The 27706-nt window shown below is 33.6% G+C and overlaps 1 protein-coding gene across 2 annotated transcripts in view; it reads left to right on the top strand.

The window, feature by feature from the left end:
- LOC129907049 (apoptotic chromatin condensation inducer in the nucleus) overlaps nt 1-27706 on the top strand; it is a 117295-nt gene that overhangs the window by 88078 nt on the left and 1511 nt on the right. Inside the window, exons 2-6 of one of the 2 annotated variants that reach the window (XM_055983089.1) lie at nt 20334-21319; nt 21376-21592; nt 21641-21872; nt 26852-26964; nt 27020-27692. In XM_055983089.1, coding sequence (XP_055839064.1) covers nt 20334-21319; nt 21376-21592; nt 21641-21872; nt 26852-26964; nt 27020-27223 — 1752 coding nt within the window. In that variant the 3' untranslated portion in view covers nt 27224-27692. Of the gene's footprint in view, nt 1-20333; nt 21320-21375; nt 21593-21634; nt 21873-26851; nt 26965-27019; nt 27693-27706 lie in introns of both variants that reach the window. The other variant, XM_055983088.1, reaches the window with a different exon arrangement.

Raw genomic sequence — 27706 nt, 5'->3', positions numbered from 1 at the left:
CGAACCTTTCCACGTCATCATTGTCAACATTGAGCCACCAAACATATGAACGTGCTAATGACTTTGCCCGTACTACACCAATATGACCATCATGAACCAGTCTCAATACCTTATTTCTTAAACTATTTGGTATAACAATCCGTTCACCGTAAAATATGCACTCCGCTTCTGTCGCTAACGATTCCCTTTTCAAATAATAAGGTCTAATTTCCGTCGATACATGGTTTGGCCATCCGTCTTTGACATATTTGTACACCTCAACTAACAACTCATCCCTCTTTGTTGCCTGACATACATCATCTAGCTTCAGTGGAAAATCAGACATACTCAAAGAATGTATACCATCGTCTTCAACATCTGTTCCTGCCAAAAGTGGCAACCTCGATAATGCATCTGTATTTCCCATCTGCGAAGCTTTTCTGTACTTGATAGAACCTTTGTACATGGACAACAAAACGGCCCACCTTTGCAACCTATTTGCTGCTACTGAGGGAATATCTTTTTTATCGCCGAATATAGCCTGTAAAGGCTGATGGTCACTGTAAATTGTGAATGGTAACCCATAGATATACTTATGGAATTTTTGTATGGCAAATACAATTGCCAAAGCTTCCCTATGCAGTTGCGAGTAGTTCCTCTCTGAGGAACTAAGGGTACTTGAGACAAGCATCACTGGTCGTTCTACTCCGTCTACCAAGTGCGATAACACCGCACCAACTCCATACGAACTAGCATCTGCGGATATGATAATTGGTTTACTAGGATCATAAGGCGTTAGCACATCAATAGCTAAAACCAGTTCCTTACTTTTCTCGAACGCAATTTTATGACACTCCTTCCAAATCCATTGCTTGTTGATTGAAGTCAACTCATACAAGACCGAAAGTTCGCCTGATAAATTTGGAATGCATTTGTTATAATAATTGACTATCCCTAGATACGATTTTAATTGGGTTTTATTGACGGGTTCTGGTGCATTTAAGACAGCCTCTATCTTGTTTTTGCTAGGTTTTATGCCTTCAGAGTCAATACTGTAACCTAAATACTCAATACTATCTCTTAAAAACTCACATTTGCTTAGGTTAACCTTCACATTGAACTCAAGAAGTCTGTCTAACACCGATAAAAGATTTCGCATGCAATCTTCTCTATCCTTACCTCCAACCAGTATGTCATCAAAATATACGTGAACCATCTCAAGTCCCTTCAAAATTTCATTAATTATACCAGAAAAAATCTGAGGAGCTGTTTTCAAACCGAAAACAAGCCTAGTGAATTGGAACAACCCAATGTGTGTGTTGACTGTCATCAATTCTTGTGACCTTTCTGTTAAAGCTACCTGCAAATATGCACCTGTCAAATCTAACTTGCAAAAATACTTCCAGCCAGCCAACCCTGCTAAAATATCATCGATTCTGGGTATCAATGTATGCTCCATCTCTATAAATCTATTCATAGTCTTCTTGCAATTTACGCACAACCTGATTGACCCATCACCTTTATTAACAATTACTACCGGACTTGCCCATCTACTCCTCTTTACTGGTATTAATACACCTTCCTTACACAGCCGATCGATCTCTTCTTTAACTTTATCTCTTAATCCAAAAGGAACGGTATAAGCTTTAGCAAAAATTGGGTAAGCGTCATCAACAAGATCAATTTCTGCTTTAAATTGCTTGATGACTGTCCATTGCTTTTAGAAAATATTTTCTTATATTTACTAAGAATATTTTGTGGAATCCCACCAAACGTTTCAACGTTACATACCATTCCACTTTTTGCAGCAAAAAATTGTCTCCAATCTGGATATAAAACTTCCACCCAATTTCTTCCAAATAAAGCCCTAAAAACATGCTGACTTTTAATAATAATCAAATCAAGATCATGCACTACTTGATTAATTTTAACATGCACAATAATTTTCCCAGCCACAACAATGTTATCACCTGATAATCAGCCCTATGATGGTAGCCGATCGGAAAAATATCCGATCGGAGAAAAGTTCCGATCGGAAGATTTTTGTATTCACGGTACCCGAATTTGAGGAGAAAAATTGACGTCAAACAACGCACTCACTTGACATCTACCAGTTTGCAAAAATATTTTTTTTATCGTGAAAATAAAATTTAACAAAACACTAGAAACACAAAAACATACAAAAATAGAAATTACTTGCTCATTACTGTTTTGTGCACTCATTTGTGTGTTTTTGAACAATTTATTTGTTTATTATTCCAATTTTTTTGGTTTTTATATTTTTCGGATAATATTTCACTTTTGATTTTCTATCGGAAGGAATCGGAAAGAAAAAAAAACACAAAGCACTACCCGTCGCAAATATTTTGACAGTTCACTGCATAGCATCGCATGTATTTTGAATTTTCAACGCACCTAAGATTTTTTTCGTTAATCTGTCCGATTTTACAGTTGGAAGGGTTAAAATCATATGAAAACTGAAAAAATCGTACAAATCGGATAAAAATCTCTTCCGATCGGCTACCATCATAGGGCTGAATAGCTTCAAATCCATGTTTTCATTTAATAATTCGCAATGTTTGAAATATTTTAAGTAATCGGATTCGTGACACACAGAAACACAAGCACCCGTATCGATTTCCATTTCAAACAAAAAAATTTCAACAGATATCTTCATTACTAAAGGTTTTTTGCCACCAAATTGCATAGAATTTAAGTATAATAAACCAAAAGAATTTATTTCACAATCATCTAAACTATTTACATTATTTGAATATCTATTTTTCTTCTTAAAACAATACTTAGCATAATGTCCAATTTTTCCACAGTAAAACCATTTAACACTTTTTCTATTGCTGCTTTTATCCCGCGAACGCGAACCATGTGCTGATTTCTGCTGATGTTGCTGCTCAATCTGCTTTTGACCATAAGTCAGAGGTGAATTTCTTCTCTCTCCATGATGCGAAGAACCAGACCTATTTGCGCTTGGTCGGTTGTTGTTGTTTCGTCGATGCTGATTTGATACATAATTAATATGAGTACCTCTCATTATATCAATATTGTTGTTGCTCATTTCCATACACAGAGCAATTTCTGATGCTTTGTCTAATGTTTTTAGACCAGTTTCATTTAAGAGTTTATTTTGAATTTTTGTGTCACTTAGACCACACACAAATTGTTTTGAAATGTAGTTTTAAATTTTCAATTAACTTTGCGTACGTAAAGTCAGTCTCAAATTTTGGCGCAATTAATGAAAGAAGGATTTTATATAAATCTGGACCACCAAGGCTTACGAGAAATGACACTTTTTCTGAATCGGTTGTTACTTTATTTAACAAAAGTAAATGATCCAATCTCCGTGCATATAAATTGAAATCTTCACCCAATGTGAAAGATTCAATTGTGCCCATAAAAAGTTTTTGAGCTTCCGTCGTCATTTTGCCACAAATTATTTTATTATAGTTCACTTTTATTAGAATTATAAAAAATATGGTCCGATTTATTCCCGTCGTAGAAGTAAAATATTAACTTTTTAATTACAACCACGCGCACCAAATTAATTTTCCTCGTCGCCACTGAAATGTCTTTACTTAGGAAGAACAAATGAAATGAACGGCTTGAGATCTCGGCTTAGACTAAATTAACTTTATTGATAAAAATGCTTAAAACTAACATGAGCTTACATACTAACTAAATTTAAGAAAAGAAAGTGAGAGAGTTTTATGTAATTAGAATAAGTAGATACATATATCTCAACAACCAATCAATTCAATCACTGAAGACGAATATACGAAATGTATATCTAAAATAAATAAATTATTTTGTCTGTTGGTCTCTAATATAGGTTGGTTGCATACATTTTTAACAATATCCTTATTTTTTTTTAAATCGACTGCGCAATTATGTTGGGTAATTTTGCTAACGGACACAAATTTCCACGCAGCTCCGGAACAAAGAGCATATTATTCAGAGTAACGTTTCCATAGGATAGATAGATAAATAGATAGATAGATAGATAGATAGATAGATAGATAGATAGATAGATAGATAGATAGATAGATAGATAGATAGATAGATAGATAGATAGATAGATAGATAGAACAATTTTATTTCCAAGAAATTTATACATAGTTTAGTTTTCTTAACTTTAAAATTAAAATTTAATTACAATAACTTATAAAGTTGCCTGTCAGGTAAAGAGTTTTAATAAATTTATATATATATATATCAGTCATCGACTAACACTCGTTGTGGTTACATCGCTCTACCGACAGAGTTTTTGTCTTTTCTCTTTTTGCGATCCCGTTACCCAAACACCTCTTATACAAACTAAATATTTTTTCTTATCTTCACATCACGTGTGTGCAAAAAAAAAAAAACTAGTTTGATAAAGCTAAAGTGTCATGACCTCTAGGCCACATGTGCCTTCGGGCAATCGATTTAGTGACTTGGATATGGAAGTAGATCCACCTCCTGATTACAAAAAATCTAGAAAAAGAAAACCGAACAGTTCACCTCCTTTACCAATATATACTATCCCAACCCAATCCCTTTCCGATGACCCTAAATTTATTGTTATTTCACCCACGGGTGATTCTAAACCTCTAACCTCCTTCAGTGTTTTTGCGCTTAAAAAAGCAATCGATGGAATCAGTACTTCCTATGAACAAATTACCCAACTTAGAGACGGAAGTCTTTTAGTTCTCGTAAAATCTAGGAAAATTGCGGATCTATTTGTATCTAAAAAAACACTTTCCAATTTATGCCCCATCTCTATTTCGTTACACAACCAATTAAATTCTTCTAAAGGAACAGTTTATGCTCCATCCCTCAGCCACACGCCCGAAAAAGAAATATTGAATGAAATGAAATCAGAAGGAGTGACAGAAGTCTTTAAGTTTAAGAAAACTATTAACGGAGTTCAACACCCTACTGGCCTGATTCTATTCACGTTCGACATTTTCCGACCCCCCACGTCTCTTAAATTAGGATGGCACAACGCTCAAGTAAGGGAATACTTCCCCAACCCAATGCGTTGCCAGAATTGCCAACTTCTTGGCCACACTGCAAAAAGATGCAAAAGCAATTCGTCGTGCGTAAACTGCAACCTCCCGCCACACACACCTGAAGAATGCACTCGTACATCATGTGCAAATTGCGGTGATAACCACCCGGCTTCTTCTAAATCATGTCTACGTTATCAGCAAGCGAAAGAGACGCTCAAAATAAAAACAGTTCGTAAATGCAGTATGGCTGAAGCCAAACAAATTTACAAAGAACAAAATCCACAAACGTTTCTTCCACTATCGTTTTCAACGGTAGCAACCAATGCTATAGCTAAAAAACCACATTACCATTTCAAGAAACAAATCTCACCCAAAACCAATCAAATCAAAACCTCAATTCCCAAACACCTTCAGAAAAAACATCATCCGAAGATACAACAATATCAGTTCCTAATCCATTAAACAATAAAACACTAAATCAAACAACAAATTCACCGCCAACCATCGCTCTAACTAGCACCACCTCCAGCCCAACCAGTCCCAATACAACCACCTCCAACACAACAAACTCCAATACTACCACCTCCACCACAATCAACTCCACAGCAACCACATCTTCATATTACCCCTTACAATCATCCAAATTCACTTCAGATATTACACAAAATACTTCTAATCATAATTCCCTATCAGAAACCACACTTTCAAATAACTCTACTTCACAATCACCAATATCAAAATACACCGAATAATAAAAATAAAAACCAATAAATACTACATAAAACCGTCAAAATCTGACAATCATGGCCTCGAGCAATAAAAATAATATTTATTCCTCAAATAAATCCGCTGATCGGGAAGCGAGCATTCCGGGTTCCTCTCGGAACTCGGATGGCTCGATTTTCGATCAGCGGACACTACCTCAAACCAACTCTTTGACTTACCCGCTTCCTCTTATAAACAATACCCAAAACTCCACTTCATTTGTTAGACCTTCACTTGGGGTTCTCCAGTGGAACCTTAATGGATTTTTTAACAACTACCATGAATTACAACTTCTTATCAATGATATAAAACCATGTATTATATCTTTGCAAGAAACCCATATCAAACACAATTCACAACCTCATTGTCCAAAGCAATATTCATCTTGCTTTTATAATTTGACTTCCAACACTTCATGTAAGCAGGGAGTATCCCTTCTCGTCCACAAATCTGTTCCACATAAGTTTATCCAAATCAATTCAAATATAGCAGCAGTAGGAGTACAAATCGAATCAAAAATTAAATTCACCGTAATCAGCATCTACATTCCACCAGAACAAAGCTTTTCTCGCAATGACCTTGATAGTATTCTGAAAGATATCAACACCCCAGTCATTCTTACCGGTGATTTCAACTCATGGAGCCCCTCGTGGGGTTCAAGCACATGCAACACTCGCGGTAAAATAATCGAAAACTTCATCACCAATTCTGGTCTTGCAATTTTGAATGATGGTCGACCTACACATTTTTCGACACAGAAAACCTACACTCATGTCGACCTTATCCTTGTTACACCATCTCTTATTCCAAATTCCACATGGTCTGTCTCTGAGCACTTACACGGGAGTGATCATTTTCCAATCACCACAACTATTTCATTAAGCAACAATTTAACACCTATACGCTTACAAAAGAGATTTTTACTAGATAGGGCTGACTGGGAACTATTTCAATCAGCTCTGTCTACAGAAATCTCACAGAGGAAACCTTCGTGCAACATTAATCACGAATCCGCCCTTATACAAAAATCTATTAGATCCGCAGCAAACATTGCTATTCCTCAATCAAAGGACAAAGCTCACAAAAAAATAGTTCCCTGATGGAATAAAGAGCTAGGCGACCTCCGCCAAACGAAACAAAAAGCTTGGAGACTTTTTAAGAAACACCCTACAGATAATAATCTGATTTTCTACCGCAAAAGCAACGCTAAATTTCGCAGAGCTGTAAAAGAAGCAAAAGTTTTGTCATTTGAAAAGTTTACCTCAAACATCAATCCAAATTCCACATCTAAAAAACTATGGACTGATATAAAGACCCTGACGGGTAACTTTATACCACACTCAATCAAAATCATAAATTCTGAAACAGAAACTTTAACATGTCCACAAGAAATTGTTGAATTTTTTGCAAAAACATGGGGACTTGCCGGCGATGATACAAACTTCCACCCAACTTTCATAAGAGAAAAACACTTGATGCTCAACCAAGTTACTCCATCTTATACAATCAGCCATTCCGCAGCTCTAATTGAATGTCCTTTAAATATGATAGAATTAGAGAGCTGTCTACACTTAGTTAGAGGAACGACTCCTGGGTTTGATCGCATTTCTTATGCCATGCTTAAAAATGGTTCTTTACCCTTTAAAAAAAGGTTGCTAGATTTATTCAACCAGATCTTTAACCATGGTATAATTCCTCAATCTTGGAAAGTTGCTAGTATTGTCCCAATACCCAAACCAAACAAAGACTCTTGAGTTGTTTCTGGATATCGTCCTATATCACTCCTCCCTTGTACAGGCAAAGTTCTAGAAAAAATAATATCCAGACGATTGTTCTGGTTTCTTGAAAAAGAAAATCTTATCGACAATCGTCAAGTGGCTTTCAAACAAGAACGCGGAACTATCGATGCACTTCTTCACCTAGACGAAATCATAGCATCGCACCTGTCAGCAAAAAAACACGTTTCATTCCTTTTGATTGACTTCGAAAAAGCCTTTGTTCGGATTGGCATCCATGTTATTATTAACAAACTAATCAGCTGGAAAATTGGGCCAAAAATATTAAATTACATTAAGTCCTTTTTAAGCAATCGATTCTTTCGCATTAAAGCAAACGGTACCTATTCATCTATCCATAGCATGATAAATGGGATTCCACAAGGATCCCCTCTATCTGTCGCCCTCTTCATAATTGCATTTAATGAAATCAGTTCAATAGTGGACACATACAGCACAGTAGGTCATACAATATATGCTGACGACTTGATAGTTTACTCAAACTGCAACGATTTAGCGCTCCTTGCTACTACGTTCACGAATATTCTTCAAAAACTATCTGAATGGGGGCTATACTCTGGTTCAAAGATCTCGATACAAAAATGTGAAATTCTCCACATATGCAAAAAATATACTTGTAATAAAAACATCTCAGTACAGTTAAATAATTTTAATATAATAAATGTTAACTTTGCTAAAATACTTGGTATTATATTCGATTCGCGATTTACATTTAAAAATCATTGTACAATGTTAAAAAAGAGCCTGACTGCTAGGGTTAATGTTATAAAATACCTTTCTTCTAAAAATAGCTATTGTGGCCCGTTGTCTGATTCCAGGACCGATGGGATGCCATGGGTTGCAAAACAGACCTTCAGAGCCTTAATAACCTCAGTTGATGTTGTTTGTTTGAGTTCTGTGTAGTCGAAAAAACCGGAGTAGCTATCTGCAATTAATAAAAATTCATTATTATGGAAATGAAAAATATCGATTGCTACTATTTCCCATGGGAGAGTGGGAATGGTTTTTATAATTAGTGGTTCCTTGGGTTTAGATGGCTGGTAGGATTGACATATGCTGCACCGCTCTACAAAATTTTTGATGTCGCTGTGCATTCCCAACCAAAAAACTGTTGCTCGTGCACGATGTAGACATCTTTGTATTCCGAAATGGCCTTTGTGAATTAGTGTGAGGGTTTCAAGTTGGAGTGTTTTAGGAATAACAATTTTAGCAGCTTTGTAAATGATTTCGTCTTCATAGGTTAACTCTTCCCGGAAATTCCAATAATTTCTTATCAGGGGTGGTAGGTCGGTGATTTTTTCCGGCCAACCCTGTAATATAAATTTTTTAATAAGTAGAAGTTCATTGTCGTTTGATATTTCTAATTTTAATTTTTCTTTTGTAATTAAGGTAAGTTCTGTTAAAGCATGTATTTGTATGTTGTCGTCTGGCGTTTTATTAATTTCATTGTTGCAGTTTCTGCTGAGTGTATCGGCAAGTTTTATCTCGGTCCCTTTTCGGTAAATTACTTTTGGTGCGTACGGAAGCACGTAAAGGAGTATTTTTTGAAGCCGTGGTGAAGCTGAGCACAGTGGTTTTTTGAAGATCGTTTCCAACGGCTTATGGTCGGTCTCGATGGTAAGATTTTGTCCGTATACATACTCGTGGAACTTTTCGCAAGCAAAACGTATCGCTGTGGCCTCCTTTTCAATCTGAGCATAGCCTTTTTGAGTGCTCGTTAGCGCTCGGGAAGCGTAGGCTATCGGTTGATCGTTTTGAAGGAGGGCTGCTCCAAGGCTGTGTTGGCTAGCGTCCACTTGCAGCTTCACGTCAAGGTTGGAATCGTAATATCGCAGCAATGGAGTTGAAGAAAATGATTTTTTGAGAGCTTCAAATGACTCTTGTTTATTTTTAGACCAGAACCATGAAACTTCCTTTTTTAGAAGTTCTCGTAACGGATGGGTGATTTCAGATAAATTTGTGATGAATTTCGAAAGATATGTAGCCATACCTAGAATTCTTTGGAGTTCAGTTTTATTTGTCGGTACCTTTAGTTGCTCTATGGCGATCGTTTTTTCAGGATCAGCACGAACACCTGTTGACGTTAGTATATGGCCAAGATATTTTATTTTAGTAGCGTCAAAAACGCATTTATCCCTATTGAGTTTTAGGCCAGCATTAGAAAGTACTTTGATGACTTTACCTGTGAGTTGCTGCAGTTCCTCTTGAGTTTTCGCATGGATCAATATGTCATCAATAGCGACACCAGTGTTTTGGCATCCTTCGAGAATTGTTTGCATGTAGCTCTGGTAGGCTTCTGGTGCGCACGCAAGTCCAAACGGTATTCGTGTAAATGAAAATAGTCCCCAAGGAGTTGACATCGTGAGGTATTGCTGTGTTCTCTTTGATACCTCGATTTGCCAAAAGCCCCTCGTACAATCTAATAGTGTAAAGAACTTAGATCCTTTAATATTTGCAGTTATTTGTTCAATGGTTAGTAAAGGATGATAACGCCTACGTATATTTTTATTAACGTCTGTGGGATCGATACATACCCTAATTTTGTCCTTCTTTCTTACCACTACCATCGGTGAAACTGCAGGGAGAAATCCGTCCGTTTTGATTAGAACACCGAGTCTGAGCATATTGTCAATTTCTTTTTTGACATCATCTCGAATGGAATGAGGAATTTTTCTTGGCGCATAATGTTCAAACTTTGGATTGTCGATTAGGTCAATATCATAGACAAAATCTTTGACCTTTCCAAGTCCTTGGAAAATCTCGTTATCCAAGTTTATTTCTTGCACACGCAGCACTAGAGAACACTTTTCACAGTCATCTTTGCCTAATATTGGCTCAAAATCTGGAAAATCTTTCACAATCAAGAACTTTATTTTTCGATTTTTATTGCGCACAACACAATCTAGGCTTAGTTCACCGCGCACGTCGATTTCTGTTCCACCGAAAGCTATAATCTTTTGTTTTGTTGGTTTTATTTTTTGTAAATTTGATTTCTTTATCAGACTGACTGGAAGCACGTTGCACTGCGCGGCGGTGTCGAGTTTAACTTTGATTGTTTTTTCCTCGATTTTTATTTCTTCGTACCAATTTTTTGTCCCATCCTTATTTGTTTCTGATTTTGTGAGAGCTAGAACGAACAAACCGCTTGAATCGTCACTAGTATTGTCACTTTCGCTAACAGGTTGTGTGCCTTCTTGTAGGGTGTATACTTTTTTCTTCTTATCGAATTTTTTTCTTCGCTGAAAGCATAGATCGGTAAAATGGCCAGTTCTTTTACAGTGTTGGCATTTTTGTTTGTATGCTGGGCATTTATTTTTTTCATGCTCTGTCCCACAATTTCTGCATGTGTAGGTGAATGAAGATTTGGCTTTTGGTGATTTTTTGTAATAATGTGGGTTATATTTTTTTATTGCATCAACTGCTGCTGTTTCGGGCTTATGTAAATCGCGCAATTGCTGGGAAGCTATCTCGCTTGCTCTGCATACCTTTATAGCCTGATCTAGTTTGATGTCATCTTCTGCTAATAATTTTTCACGCAGACTATCATTTCTTATACCCGTTACTATTTTGTCCCGCAATAATGAGTCTTCAAGATTTTCAAATGCACATTTTTTTGATTGATTTTTAATTTTTGTTAAGAATTCTTCGAAACTTTCTCCTTCGCGTTGAGTTAGAGTATTAAAGGTGTACCTTTCAAATGTTAAGCTTACCCTAGGAGAAAAATACTCGTTAAACTTATTAATTATAGAAGATACTTTATCAGTCTCGGCTTCTGTGAAGGAAAAAGAATTATAGATGTTTGCTGCATCTGCTCCTATACATGACATAAATGTTGCCACTTGGATTTCCTCTGGTTTTTTGTTTAGTTGTGCAGCTATCTCGAACCATTTATAAAGCTGGATCCAATTTTTCCATGCCGATGAAAGGTTTCCACCGGTTATTTGGAGTGGCTTTGGTGGCTTCACGTAATTAGCTGCACTCAGAGTTTCAGATTGTGGATCATCTTTAGGAGGCATTCTTAATATATTTATTTTTAATTTATTTATTGTTACCGATTTTTTTTTTTTTTTTTTTTTTTTTTTTTTTCGTATTAACAATTGATGCGGAACTTAATATAAACTTTTCTATTAATATAAAAGTTTAAGCCACTTCTGACACCATGTCAAGTGGTCAATGATTAAGTGAAGACTGAAGTGTACTTTTATTGAGTTGTCATAAAAGATAACATAATACAAATGTATGATTATAAGTATGTTTATATAATGTAGGTTTAGGCAGGGGTGTCGAACCTATATGACAGTTAATACTATTATTAATGTAATTAAATCTATAATTTTATCAAAGATTGACTATGGTTTAGCTGTATATGGTAAATGTTCCAAATCATCTTCTCAACTCATCACAACACCGTACCATGCAGCCATTAGAAGCGGTATGAGGGCCTTCCGTACAACACCAATCCGGAACCTTTTGACAGACGCTGGATTACCATCACTCCCCGAAAGAATAGAATACCTTACTACGAGTACCATACAAAAAATTAATTCCTCTAGAAGATCACCCATAAATAACGATATCAAAAGAATACTCAAAGGAAAGAAACACTTACGACTCGAATCCACATTAGTCTCCGCTTTAACATCAGCCAAAAATCTGGACATCCCCATCATCACTCAAAAATTGAAGCCATTATCCTGCCCGCCTTGGAATTTACCAAACGACTCTATAAACACAGATCTTAGTAAATATACAATCACAGCAACCAATAATGAAATTTTTAAAGCTATGTTTGCTGAAACGGCAGAAAATCACAAACAAAAAGGATGGAACTTAATGTTCACTGATGCCTCAAAAACGGATAATGGAACATCATTCGCTGTTGTCGCAGAAGACTTAACAACTGTTAGTAAAGGTCTTCTCCCAGCTTTCACATCGATCTTTACAGCAGAAGCGTTTGCTATCCTTACTGCTATCGACAAATGAAAAAACAATAACACCATCATATTCACAGACAGTCTTTCTTCCGTAAAAGCCATACAAAACGTCAACAATACTAGTGAAATTGTAGCATCTATCCGCGACAAGCTCATCTCCAAGTGTGGAAAACTTAAAATCGCATGGATTCCAGGACACCATGGAATTAAGGGTAATGAAGTTGCAGATGCTGAAGCAAAATCAGCTTTAAGAGAGCCTCTTACCACATTCTACGCCTTCAACAAAAAAGACATTCAAAGACACCTACTTAAGACATGGAAATACAAGAGAAAAACAAACTGGATAAACTACACTTAGGAGCAAAAAAATGGAATCAAGCTGGGTTTTGTAAAAACGATAATTGAACAGGATATAGTTGACACACATGAATGTTAATGGAACCATTGAAAAGCTTGAAATTAAAGCTTTAAGTAAATGAACTTAAAAATCTGTACACTTTATAAAGATCCCATCAACATAAATGAATTATGTGAGGAAAAAAGACTGAAATTAAAACAGAGTGTACCTCCTCTGGAAAATTTAACATTAAAAAAATGAAGTGCAATTTACTGACAAATAACGCTAGTACTATCGTAAGGAAAAAAAGACTGCAATTTGAAACAGACAGTATCTTGAAAATTAACATTTAAACAAAAATTAAGTGCAATTTATTGGAAGATAGCGCTAATACTATCGTATGCATTTTTATATTTTTCCCAACAATTCAAAGTAAAAAATTCAAGCTTTAAAATGAGACCATGAGACTTTGAAGAAAAAATATTTTATCCATTGCAATTTTTGTTTTTAATATAAGAATTTATTTGATTCCGTTTTTTTGCTCCTAAGTGTATCAACACATTTACACCAAATTTAACCCTAATGCTGAAAAAGTCACCTACCCTGGAGACATATCACATAAGAAAATAAAAATTTATATAAGACTCCGAATGGGACACACCAACATTACCCACAAACACCTCTTTACCAACGATACGCCCCCGCTCTGCCACCTTTGCGATGAAAACCATACGCTAACCATAAGTCATCTTATATCTTGCAAACAAGTCAGTTTAATAAGCGAATCCATTGCTCATACAAACTTATCTAACCTTTTAACCATAGTAACATTCGATAATGTAAATAATGTATATATGATTATGTCAGCACTAAATTTAGAAAACCTTTTATAAAACTTATCTTTTGTTTAACTAGCTGAAAGCCCAAGCAGCTCCAGCTATATATATAATTATTGACAATGTAATTTATTTAATTGTTAATAAAGTTTTAATAATAATAATAATAATAATAATAATAATAATAATAATAATAATAATAATAATAATAATAATAATAATAATAATAATAATAATAATAATAATAATAATAATAATAATAATAATAATAATAATAATAATAATAATAATAATAATAATAATAATAATAATAATAATAATAATAATAATAATAATAATAATAATAATAATAATAATAAATTTGTATAATTAGTTTTAGCTTAGCGATTTTTTTATGAACTCTCATTTATGATTAAATTTCGATAACGTAGTGCGTTTCTAAGAAAGTTGTAGAGATTGGTATAATTTTGTCCATATTAAGAAAATGATCACGATTAAGATGCTCACTGCCTAGAAACTTCTTTCTTGAATATGGGACAGACTCCTACAAAATGGTATGTATTTTCTGCTTCATCGAGATTACAGATTGTACAAATGCCTACAGATTCTCTGTTGAATGCTCGTGCATTAAGATTGACCAGTCCACATCGATACCTTAAAACTAAACTAATCATCTCCCGTGAGTTCTGATCATTGAAATAATTTGGAACTTCCATGTATTTAAGATTGCAGTACTCGTCGTGAAATTGTGATTGTGTAGCTCGTTTTGTGTTTTTCTCTAAATTTAGAGCAAACTTCTCTATGCATTTTACTCCACTCAGACTTGCAGACCAATTGAAAACAATTCCAACTTGATTGAAGATTGTGGACCATTCACTTGCCCAAAATATTTGTTTCCTTATGATAATATTTGACAGTTAACGTGTTAATCTGTTCTCAGGAAGAGTGTATATTTTTTGAATGTATCGGAAGTGCAATTCTATATTGATTGCATAGTTGGGTGTGTTATTTGGCAGAAAGAAACATCTTTTTACAAAAAAAACGTTGCAGTTTTTTCTATTTCAGTATGCTCAGTATAGCCCAGATTTGTGCACAGTAGTTCATAACTGATCTTGAAACAGCTTCATATATTTTGTATTTTGAAGATTGCAGGAAATGTTCTGACCAAGACATGTTGTACGTAAGTATAGCACCGAGCTATTTGAATTTATTGGCGATTTTGATTTCCTCATTCTTAAAAAACCATTTGTCTCCAACTGCACGACGGCCACCGTTTCTAAAAATCACTATTTCCGACTTATCTTGATTGACAAGGAGATTTCATTAATTGTTTGTAAGGCGGCGGGGGTATCAGAGAGTAGAACAATATCATCTGCATACATTAACACTTTGATTGATACATCTTCAATTGTTATTCCCCCTGGTAGTACGGATCCTAGGTCATTTAAAAAAAGGATGAACAATAGAGCACTAAGAACGCATCCTTGTTTAACTGATTGATAGGGAAAAAACTACTGGCTCCAGTTCCATTCCAAACAATTGCGCTATTGTTGTTATAGAGAGCTTTAATAATTGAGACCATTTTTGAAGACATTCCTAGAAGTGTTAATTTATAAAACAATGCATCTCTATTAATGTTATCAAATACTGCTTTTAGGTCTATAAAATATGCATTAAGTTTTTTCTTCTGGTTTAATTGCAGCTTTATGAGGCAAGTTAAATTATAAATTTAGTCTACAGTTGAGTAATTCGGTCTGTTTCCATAGGATGACTTCAAGTTAACTTTACCTATCCCGCTAGCCAAAATGGATTTGTCATTCGTTAGATGAACCGTTTCATTACTGTCAAAGCTTAAACTCCCAAAAAACCTTCTGTCACAACACATGTGTGAGGTTGCCCCACTATCTAGGCACCATTTGTGAGATTTAAGAACTTTTTTACTATCACAATTTGTTGAAAATAATCCAAAAGATGCAGTTGATAAATGATTTTTCTTCTGACGACAGTCCGAAGCAAAATGGCCCCTCTGCCCACATCCATAGCATTTTCCCTTATTTCTCGAACGATTTCGATTTCTATTATGACTAAAATTTTTGTGATTCGAATTCACATTAAAAACCTGATGATTTTCTACACCACTAGTTCCCTTTTTACGACGCCTATGCTCCTCCTCCAGCAATTTAATTTTTAGGTTAACAAGAGTTGGTAAGCTATCTCGGCTCTCGATGGCGACAGTAAAATTTTCATATGTATCAGGCAAACTACATAGCTAAATAATACTCAGCAACTCATTAGGCATAACACATTGGATTTCATGCAATTTTTCTACTACAGACCATCTGTCCTCTTGGCATGCATTTTTTGTTTAAACAAACTCACCATTCGAGGTGGACCTTTAGGCTGATACATTTCAGAAAATTTATCCCATGCCTCCTTAGACTTCTTACAGTGTTTTACATGTATCAGCTCAGATGAATTTACACTCAGTAAAATTGCTAGCGCCTTCCCATCACTCATCGTCCATGCTGCTTTTTCTTCTTCTTTAGGCTGCTCAGGCAATTTATTTGACTAATCAACAAATGACCACAAATCCGCATGGACCAGAACGCTCTTCATTTGAATTATCCATGTCGTATAATTATCGCCGTTCAGCTTTTCAATTTGATATAGGGAACTCATCCTTTTATTTTATAATTTTGCTTCTCAACAAATTAAAAAAAATCTTCATCCCGATTTAAAGAAAAAAAAAATAGAAAAATAGGCCAACTACCTTAATTCGACAGACTTAAATTATTTTCTTCGAAAAACGAACAAAAAAAAATTACTTTAAGCTCTTAACTGTGAATACTTTAATTTCGCAAACTTGGACCCATAATTTGTTGCAGAAATAAAACGCAAACCGGGGTTATAATTCAATGTTAATGTTTAATGTGTTAAGTATTGAAAGCAACAGAACAGAATGATAGAGATTAAAGATAATGATAAGTTGGGCGTACAAAGTAAAGTAAATAGGTACATAAGTAATATTAGAATTAAGAGAGGGAGTATTGTGTTGACTTTAATTATGATTAAGTTAATACAGTGATTCAATGAAATATTTCAACAGAAATTTTGAAAGATGTTAACTTAGTGTGTAAAGCCATGTGGAAAAAAACAAATAAAAATTCTTATACTGCAGTGATTGAGTTGGATAGCAAGAGTTTTAATGATGTGATGAAAGCTGGTAAACTAAGTGTTGGATGGGATAAATGTTTAGTGAAAGAATCATTTTATGTTAAGAGATGTTTTATATGTTTGGGATTTAATCAGAACAATCAGGATTGCAAAGCTGAGAGTAAGTTGTGTGCTAAATGTGGTGGGTGAATGAACGAATAACTTAAATTAAATTTGAAAACAAATCACAGTGCGTTTGATAATGAGTGTGAAGTCTATAAGCGTATAATCGTGGATGTGGATGAATGATGAGAAATGGATGGTAAAAGTGTTTTATAGATCCCCTAGTACTTCAAAGACTGACTTTCTTACATTTTTTTGGATTGGTGTTTACGTTCAATTAAAAGTAAAGATAATATTTTAATGGTGGGTGATTTCAATATTGACCTTTTTGCGAAAGATCGTTACGCAGAGAAAATATTAGAAATTCTAACTGATCAAGGTCTGTGTCAGAACCAGACAACCTACCAGAAAATTTAATAGACTACGTGATTACTAATAATGATCTAAAGTCAAGAGTTAAATACGCGTCAAACAGAGTCAAATACATGCAGTTGATAAAATTACGGATCATGAAACTATTACTATTGAAGTGCAAATTAAAAAGAAACCAGAAAATAAAAGAAGCGAGTATAAGGTTTTACGATACACAAAAGAACGTTTTGATTCCTGTCTTAACGATGAAGGTTTTCAAAATGTATTTTTTTAAAATGACTTGAATGATATGTCATATACTTTCAGTGAAAAACTTAATAAATGTTGTGAAGTGTTAACATTGAGTTTGTACGTTTTGGTGATGAAATTACAATTCAATCCAGTGAAATAGCGAATAAGTTTAATAATTACTTTGTTGATAGTATTCGTGAAATAAATGCCTCGATACCATATATTCCCTTTGTCCCACCTAATATAAGTATAATTTCTGTTTTTACTTTCAGTTTTTGTAATGAAAGATCTCTTTACACTTTAATAAATAAATTAAATAACAAGAAAGATATGTGTAAGCTAAACAAAAGTTATGAATCTCCAGTCGATTGAAATTATCGGTCCGGTACAATTCCTGAAAGTTGGAAAGAATCATTGATTATCCCAGTTGAAAAAGTGAATAATACGAACAAGTGTGAAGAATTCAAACCTATCAATATGTTGCTATTGTGTGAAAAAATATTAGAAAAATTTGTTGCAGAACAGTTTCAAAATTATTTAAAATGTAATAAACTGTTGATACAGGAACAATCTGGATTTAGAAGTGGACAGGACACTCATGTAAAACGGCGATTAATTGTGTTGTGTGGAACTGGAAAAGGAATATTGATTGTGAACATTCGATAGTGGCTGTGTTTCTTGATTTGAAAAGAGCGTTTGAAACGATTGATAGGCAAATATTACTGAGCAAATTACGTTTATATGGTGTGTGTCATCGTGAATAGAAATGGTTTGAATCTTATCTTACCAATAAAAGTCAAAGAACTAGTTTGAATGGTGTAACATCAGATGCAAAAGTAAACAATTTGGGAGTGCCTCTAGGTTCTCTTTTGGGAGTGTTCTTGTTTCTTTTGTATATAAATGACTTTAAAAAATGTTTGAAATATTGCAGTATGAAACTTTTTGCGGATGATAGTCTAATTTAGTCTATGTGCAATAATCTCAAAGAAAATTTATTTTCTAAGCAGACTACGTAAGGACTTTACATTCAAGGCTGCGATTCTCATTTATAACGCGATAATTTTGCCACACTTCAATTTATTGTTCCACCTTATTATATGGTTTGAATTTAGACGTGAAACAAAGACTTCAAAGACTACAAAATAAGGGTATGACAATAATTGAACCATTTATTTTCAAAACATGATAAGTCCACTTTTTTTCAAAATTCGTTTTTTTGACTAAATTTGTACTCCAGGGATAACCACGTCTGTCTTCAAAATATGAAGTATCTACTCCATCTATATCCGATTTTACAGCTACGCGAAATATTTTTTCAGTATCAAAAACAGAATAAGTCCCGGACTTATCATCTTTTGAAAATAAACAACAGATTCTTTTTGTGTAAATGCTATATTCGACTAATGATTGAAAATCTTAAGTTTAAAGCTACTTTAAAGTTAAATAAGTAGTCCTGACATTGTATTTTAGTCTCTAATACAATTGTTTGATAGACTGGGGCTAAAAGCAAAATTGTATATCCATTTTAAAACTAATTTCACATCTGTTTATTTTCAAAGTATGATAACTCCAAAAGCGTTTTTATTTTTTATCTTTTGAACTATCGCTCCAAAAATTAAAAACGAAACGGTGTTTTGTAGCTAGGCAAGAGTCCTACAGAATATATTTTTTATACATTTTGTTACGCATATCAAAAAAAAATGGAACGTTTTTTTCTTCTCCTGAAGAATTAAAAATCATGGACTTATCATGTTTTGCAAATAAATGATTCAATTTTAAGAATGAATGTATATACTCCAATTCGTGTTTTGCTTGAATGCTTATGTTGGATGAATGTGAAACAGAAATTGACATTTGACGCTATGATTTGTATTTTTAAAATAAGAAATGGTATGTTACCGGATTATTTATCGGATGGCTTTGTGGAAGTTTCAGTAGTCCAGCCTTATACATAGTTTGAGATATGCTACCAACATATAGTACCCAAAGTTCAATCTTCTATGATGGCATTACCTATTTCAATAACTTACCAAATGGAGTGCAGTGTGAAAATAATTTAATACATTAAAAAACAAAACTAGTACAAATGATACACGTAAGATCATAAGTATATGAAATATTAACAATTAATAGTATATTTAAAAGTTTTTTTTTAACTAATCTCGTTTTCAATAACCTCATTCTAGTGTTAGGATTAATAGAGTCCAATCTTATTTATAAGATGGATACTCTTGGCTTAAAAAAAAAAAACATAACATACTTAATAAATAACCATTAACTTTACCTATATAAAATTTAACTGTTAGAAATTATTTTTATGAGATCGAGAATTGCACATCATTCAAAATAATTACGCGGACTGTAAGTTTAATTGTTTTGCTTTTCTCATTCTTATTATTAAATCAAAAGCTAGTCAAGATACGTGTTAAATGTGCCAAAATGCATTCAAAAACGACGTTTTATTTTTGTTTTTAAAAAAGATAAAAAACAAACGTTGGTAATTCTCTGGCTACAGAGATGTTTTCACTATAATGCTTATTTTTTTTTTTTTTTTTTTTCTTTTTTCAATTCGCCGAAGGTAGTTTTAATCTAACGTTTTTTCCTAGTTAAAACTAGAAAAATGTAAACTTTAAAATAGAAGGAATCATAAGAATATTCAGTCCTTTGTTTCACAACTCGACGAAAGCGGTTATTGCTTGTGGTCACAAACTTTTTTTAACTGAAATATAGTTTTCGAAAATCACTAATATTAAATAGACTTTATCATTCAATTAATTCAGGAAACAATCTTTCTTTCACAGGTGATAGAAGAAGTGCCAATACAAAGTAATGAAACTATTCAAAATGAAATTCGGAAGCAGAGCTCCGAAAAAGAAAAAGAGTTTCACAATCACGAACTTTATAAGGAAGATAATACTAAAGTAAATAGAAACTCTAGAGAGGAAATGGCTACACCAACTAACCCAGAAGAATCCACTGAAGTTTTACCAAAAGAAAATGTGGTTTCAAAAAATGATCAACATATGTTAGAAATTAATGTTGCACAAGATATGCATGAGGGAGAAAAAACAAATAAAGAAGATGGTGAAAGCGATTGCAATGAAACGGGAAAAGAACAAGAAAAAAATAAATCGCAAGAAATAACAGAAACCACAACTAATGTCAGCGAGACAAAGAAAAGTCGTAGCAAGGAACGGAAGGATCTGATAATTTTGAGAAAAAAAGAAAAACAAGAAAACGATGAGAACGATGAATTCAGTAATATTCCAGAAAAGCTGTCAGCGCCATTGATTGAGAAAACAAAAAATACTAGGAAACGCAGGTGGCTATCAAAAAGGACTTCTGACTCAAATTCTCAAATTCTTGCTATATCAACCGATTCTCTTAAGAATTTAATTTCGGATGTACAGCCAGTGCCATTGTGCGATGTCAAGTTGGAGTCGTCGTCAGATGTGGAAGAAGTTGAATCAGAACGAGAAGAAGGGGAGGCATCTCCTATTCCTATCAAACCAAAAACTGAAAAGCCAACCGTTTTTGACAGGGAACGAACAAAAACTTACGAGAATCCAATTCGAAAGTTTTCGATTATGAGTGACAAGGACGAGCATTTGCCCTTTATCCCTACTAAAAATGAAACAAGCTCTATTTTGTACATAACGAATCTAGTTCGCCCCTTTACAGTATTACAGCTGAAGGGATTACTGGCCCGAACCGGTAAAATAGTTGAAAATCGGTTTTGGATTGATAAGATCAAATCTAAATGTTTCATTCAGTATGAAACTGAAGAGTAAGTTGTTTTAATTAGAAAATTATAATTGATTTAACTATGTTACCGAAATTAAGTGAGGCGATTGAAACACGACATGCTCTTCATGGAGTCCGATGGCCAACATCCAATCCGAAGTGTCTTAATGTGGACTTTGGGACGGCCGCTGAAATGGAGAAGGCAATGGCATCCTCACAAGAATCTGGACCTATTTATGGGCAAGAGATCGGTCGGGAAAATCGTGTTGTGGGAACAGGATGGGACCGGGATCGTTTTGATTTCGAAGAAAAGAAGGTATGGTTAAGAAATAAAATTTCAGCTAATAATAAGATATAGATTCAGGTAGGTAGACCAGTTCGTGAGTGGGATGTTGGCAAAAGAGAGGAACCAGAGATGGAAGCAGACGGGCCAAAAAAAAAGGACAAATTGCGTATCGGGGAACGGGGTGAAAGAGTAATTCATAACGTTCGCGCTGATAAGGAAAGCATAAGAACCGATCGCAGTGAAAGAGATCGTGATCGGAAACGGAGATCTTTGGATCGTGAACGGCGTAGCAGTTTAAGTGTTTCACCCGGTATGTACTACAAATATATATATTAGGATGGGTCAAAAAAATTTTGTCCTCCGAAAAATCGATTGCTAGACACCTAGAATATACACACCAAATATGAGCTCTTTATATTAATGGGAAGGTCCTCCACTTCTCAATTTTCCATTTTTACATCAAGCTTCTATTAAAAAAATCAATTTTTTTATTAATTGACTTTTTAGCAATTTTTTTTACATATTCTTGTAGAAAATAATTAAAAAAATTTTTTTTTAATTAAACTGAACTTAAGGGGTAATAACACCTTGTAAACCATGAAATCGAGCGTCATTTTCATCACCGTATAAAACAAAGAAGAAATATTATTTTCTTTTGGTGTTTGTTTAGTTTAATTAAGTATATTAATAAAAAACAGAATAGCCTTATGTTAAATTTTTTAATGATGTGAAATTTTTTAAATGGCGGTGTAGTTCAGGATGATAGTAAAATCCTGTGCTCCCATCGGGCGACCAACTAACTCCTACAGTTTTTAACCGATTGGGCTGAAATTTTGTGTGGAGCTTACAAATACTATTCTCTAGTGAAGTACGATTTTTTGAATTAGTTTATAAAGAAATTGTATTAGTTTAAAAAAAATATTTCATTCCAAAAACAATATTCGTTGAAAAAAAGACCATAAAATCGTTAAATTTTAATATTTAAAAAAATCCTACGTACTTCACTAGTATTTTTAAGCTCCACACAAAATTTCAGCCCAATCGGTTAAAAACTGTAGGAGTTAGTTGGTCGCCCGATGGGCGAACAAACACCAAAAGAAAATATTATTTCTTCTTTGTTTCATACGGTGATGATAATGACGCTCGATTTCGTGATTTACAAGGTGTTATTACCCCTTAATAGTAGTAACGACCTTAACCTCAATCCACTGTGCAAACAATTATTTCCCCCATCTTTCTGTTCTTTCTAATGTCAATCAATCAAACTAGTTGTATCTTTAAAGATCTAAGGAGTAAAAGGCATAAAGCATATCCACGCATTCACAGTTTCTGAGGTAAATAGTGCATTTCATAAAATAGTTCTTATCATCATTTTCCTAATAGGAGAGACCAATATTCATTGCATTGCATTCAATAAATAACGATATGCCCCGTTGATGTCCCGTACACAAAAATCCAGAAGTTTAAGAAACTTATGTATAAGTATTTTTGTGTGATTTTTTATATCGTCCCATTGTTTCATATAGGTAAACAACAAAACTTTTTTGGTTTTTGATATTATATTTGATGATGTACTTTACAACAATTGTTCAAATGTGTTTCGACAGACTAAATCAGGGAACATTTATGGACGGTTATATTGAACTTAATAGTAGACCGGGTTTGGGGATCTCTGGAAGTTCGTATAATCTCGGTGTTATTAAAGCTGAGCGGTTCAATTAATTTTTAAGCCACCGATCAATTATATTCATTTTTGAAGAGTTCGTTTACAAGCGTTTAATTTGTTGATTGTAATTTTGTTGTTAGATCTACTCTAATCGTTTTGTAGGTGTTCTTATCTTCAAGAAGTTTGTTAAATTTTTGCTCGTTGTTGGCTTTCTGTGTGGATCTGGATAGGAATACCTTAGTTTGCTATGTTTTAAGAATAAACTTCTCATTCGGTGTATTTCAAAGTTTTCTTTTATGTTCTGATCTTTGTGATTTTGATCTTTCTCTTTTTCTGTATCAAAGTTAACTTTTCTCCCAATGAAAGTAACCATTTTGCTTCACTGGGCAATTGTTCCTTTCTACCATCAAAGTGTTAGGTCTATCTGTGTTTTGGGAATGACGTTGAACTAATTCATCGTGTTGATGGTAACCTGAACAATAAGGTAAAGAAGATCATAATGCTACCGTGGGCCGAAGAAGATTTATAGAAGTAATTTGGTCATTTCAACAAGATAATGACCCAAAGCATACCGCGGATCTTAGAAAATAGCAATTAGTTGAATAGATATGATGACGTCAAAATGAAGAACATCTTCGAAAAATTTTCAAATTTGGACATTTTGTTAGAAAGAATGAAAATAACCTTGGTGTTTGATTCCTGCAGAGAAATGTCCAGACTTAATCGAGTCAATGCAAAACCGATGTTAGCAGTATTTTAGCAACGAAGATTCCCAACATATTATTTACCTTTTAGAATATAAAACCCGATATTAGTTGTAGTAGCAGTACTAGTAGTAGCAGTAAGGTTTTTTATTCATTTTTCAGTTTTGTTTAATACAAATTTACAATTTTTTAAGTTTTATGTACAATATTTGCTCAGTAAATATTAATTGTAACAAATATTTAAAAAATAATAAATATTAAAAACAATAATAGATATTCAACAATGACTTTTAAGTCCTCTGCCGCGATCAAATAACTTAGTTAATAAAATGCAGAATGGATTCTTCTTCCTGCATGATGCAGAGGGAACAGTTCGAATTTTCTCGTATAATCCTTGTCGTACCGTTTAGGTTTATTAGGCCTGCTCTTGCTATGAAAATCAATCTGATCATGGGGAAATTTTTATCATCGCAAACATACTCCATACCAGCTTCAAAATTAAGTAGATGGTATAAGCAATGAGATCTTGTAAGTTGTGCTCTTTGTAATGCTTGGTTTTTGTCATCACTAACAATTTCTTCCGTTATTTCGCCAATATACTCCAGTCAAAGCGTCATTTGACCTTGCGCGGAGAGGCACTGTCAGTTTTTATTTCATGGATCGATAGGGGTATATTTAAAAGGCTTAAACCCAATTTCTCACCACCTGATCATTCTTATCAGTGGAGTTATTAGCAAAAATGCATTTTTTGGGATATTTTACTTCTAAGCTAATATCTTTGCTCCAGATTGTCGTAGACCAAAAAATAAACAAACATTCTCTTCCTTATAACATTTTCTATCGTTATATGTAATTTCATTGTATTTGAGTGAGTAAATACAAAATAACAGCCATTCTTGTTGTTAAAAAACACATTTTTGTCATTATTTCGAAAAAAGCTTATATCATGATTGACATTTTTCTAATCTATTTTGTAGCCCTATTCATGTCCTGCATTTTACAGAAAAAATCAGCTCTTTATCACCAAAGATGGCCGAGCAATTGATAAATGAACGCATGCAAAACCGGTGCGAAAACACATAAAAATATCGTTTTTTGGTAATAACTCGGCTTCTGAGTGTCCTACGACAAAAAATAAAGCTATTAATTGTTTGTTACAACATTTTCTATCGATTTGGTGCACATTATTTTTGTTGAAACAAATAAAAAATAAGTAATATTAAGTCAAAGACGTTTTTTTGTTTAGCAAACTCTTGCCTTATTATTTTGTAAACGGTGCAAGTATTGGCTAAAAAAATAATGTACTGTTGTAGTGCTTTATCTACAATTTAAAAAAAAAAATTAGCTCTCTACGACCCACATGAGCCGAGAAATTAATTTTTTAAAAAAGTTCCAAATGCCCAACGAAAAACATGTAAAATGCAGGACATGAACAGGGCTACAAAATAGATTAGAAAAATGTCAATCATGATATAAGCTTTTTTCGAAATAATGACAAAAATGTGTTTTTTAACAACAAGAATTTGACTTTAAATGGCTGCCATTTTATATGTATTTACTCACTCAAATACAATGAAATTACATACAACGATAGAAAATATTATAAGGAAGAGAATGTATGTTTATTTTTTGGTCTACGACAATCTGGAGCAAATATATTAGCTTAGAAGTAAAATATCCCAAAAAATGCATTTTTATGAATAACTCCGCTAAAAAGAATAATCAGGTGGTGAGAAATTGGGTTTTAGCATTTTTAATATAACCCTATCGATCCATGAAATAAAAACTGACAGTGCCTCTCTGCGCCAGGTGAGGCCCTTTTTTCCGACGCTTTGGCTGGAGTAATAGTACTATTGAAGAGATTTCTGTTGGAAACAAAGTCTTGTAGGTTTTCAACATACATAGTTCGCTTGTCCAATGTTGGTTTCCCAACTCTGGAACCAGTATATCCGCTTTTAAGTTATTTTATTTGCGAGGAACTTGGGCAGCCTGTTGTTACCATAACTGTTTAGAACTTTTCCCAGCGCATCGTGTGTTCGAATACACCCACCAAAATCATTATAAAGGCAGTCGATTTTATTCGTTTTTAAACCATATAAAGGATATTTAATTTTTACTCCTTGCACGAACAAGATGACAAGTATATACTGGATTGTTTGCCACCCTTTATTTTTATTTAATTCGTTAAACTTAGTTTTAAAAATTATTTTTTGAATTTTGGTGCGAAATAATTATAAAGGCACAGCTGATTTTCACATTAAAAGTGTGGTTTAGCGAGATCAAATGTAACCAAAAGTAAGCAAAACAGTTGGAAAATGAATTAAACCCATTATGAACATTTTATAAGTAAAATGTTTCTGTTATTTTTAAAAAAGGTGTGAAAACCCCTTGACGCAGGCAGAAATGGGCAACATCAAGGCTTACCATGAAAATTGATGGTCCAACCGCGAAAAATCTGTAGAAGAACAAAGGTCCGATTGTGTAATTGATAATTTAATTTAAAAAGATGACAAGTATGGTTACCTAATAATTATTTCGCACCAGAAATTCAAAAAATAATTTTTAAAATTAAGTTTAACGAATAAAATAAAAATAAAGGGTGGCAAACAATCCAGTATATACTTGTCATCTTGTTCTTGCGAATACGTCAACTACTGAACTACCTCTTTAAATTCAAAGAGAAGTGAGTAGTAGATAACAGGTTTGATGGATAGATGTCGTATTATGTTGGTGACATTTTGAGTACCCTTCAAAATATTCGTATCCAATTCGTATCCCCGTTTCTTAGCTTTTATTGACGAAAAATTTCTATATTTACATAAACTAGATCTTATTTAAATTTTATTATTCTTTTTAAGTGGCATTGTATACGTTTGATTTTGCAATTAAAAATCTTTGTACATTATAAATTAATTACAGCAAGAAAAATAAAGAAGAAGGTAAACGATCCCCCACTTCGACTACTCGATGATTTGTTTAGAAAAACGAAAACAACTCCATGCATATATTGGCTTCCTTTAACGCCTGAACAGGTAATTGAGAAATGCTTTGCAAATTATAATTAATATTACTAACCCATTATTCTAGATAGCCGAAAAAGAAGCATTCCGGTTAAGACGCGTTGCTGAACATCAAGAACGCATTAGGCAAAGAGAACTCGAAAAAGAAAAAGATCGTGAAAGGGAACGCGAAAGAGAGCGGGAGAGAGAAAAGGAAAATGAACGTCAACGTGAAAGAGATCGTTCTAATGGCCACCGAAGATCAAATAGTCGCGATAGACGTCGTTACTAAAAAGCGTTTCGAAAGCTTCGCTCATTATTTAATAGTGTATTTATGTTACAACCACGAATCAGATTCAAGAGTTAAATAATAACTCAAGAATTACTTGATCTATGGCTGTATTTCAAAGTTTTAATCCAATATTTATTATATTTTTTTCCCAAGAAGAAAATTTAACTATACACTGAGATCCATAATATTTTAAATATTAATTCTGGAACGAATTTTAATTTTCGTTACTTTTCCTAATTTTGTTTACTTTCGTTATGATAGTTTTTCATTTTTTTTTTTTTTTTGGGAAAAAAGTATATATTTTCAGTTTTCTCTATCAGAGTTAGTTAAAAATAATTAAAGATGAACACGCGTGGATCTTTGTATGTATGATTTAGCTTTTTTTCGAAATGAAAGGCAAATATTTACCATCTCTATAAAAAAAAATGTAACCAACACTGGTCTCATTCGCCCCCGTTAACTTAAAAAGGTATTTTTTGTAAA

Source organism: Episyrphus balteatus, chromosome 1, assembly GCF_945859705.1.
Source record: "Episyrphus balteatus chromosome 1, idEpiBalt1.1, whole genome shotgun sequence".
Lineage (NCBI taxonomy): Eukaryota > Metazoa > Arthropoda > Insecta > Diptera > Syrphidae > Episyrphus > Episyrphus balteatus.
This window is presented reverse-complemented; position numbering and strand designations above follow the sequence as displayed.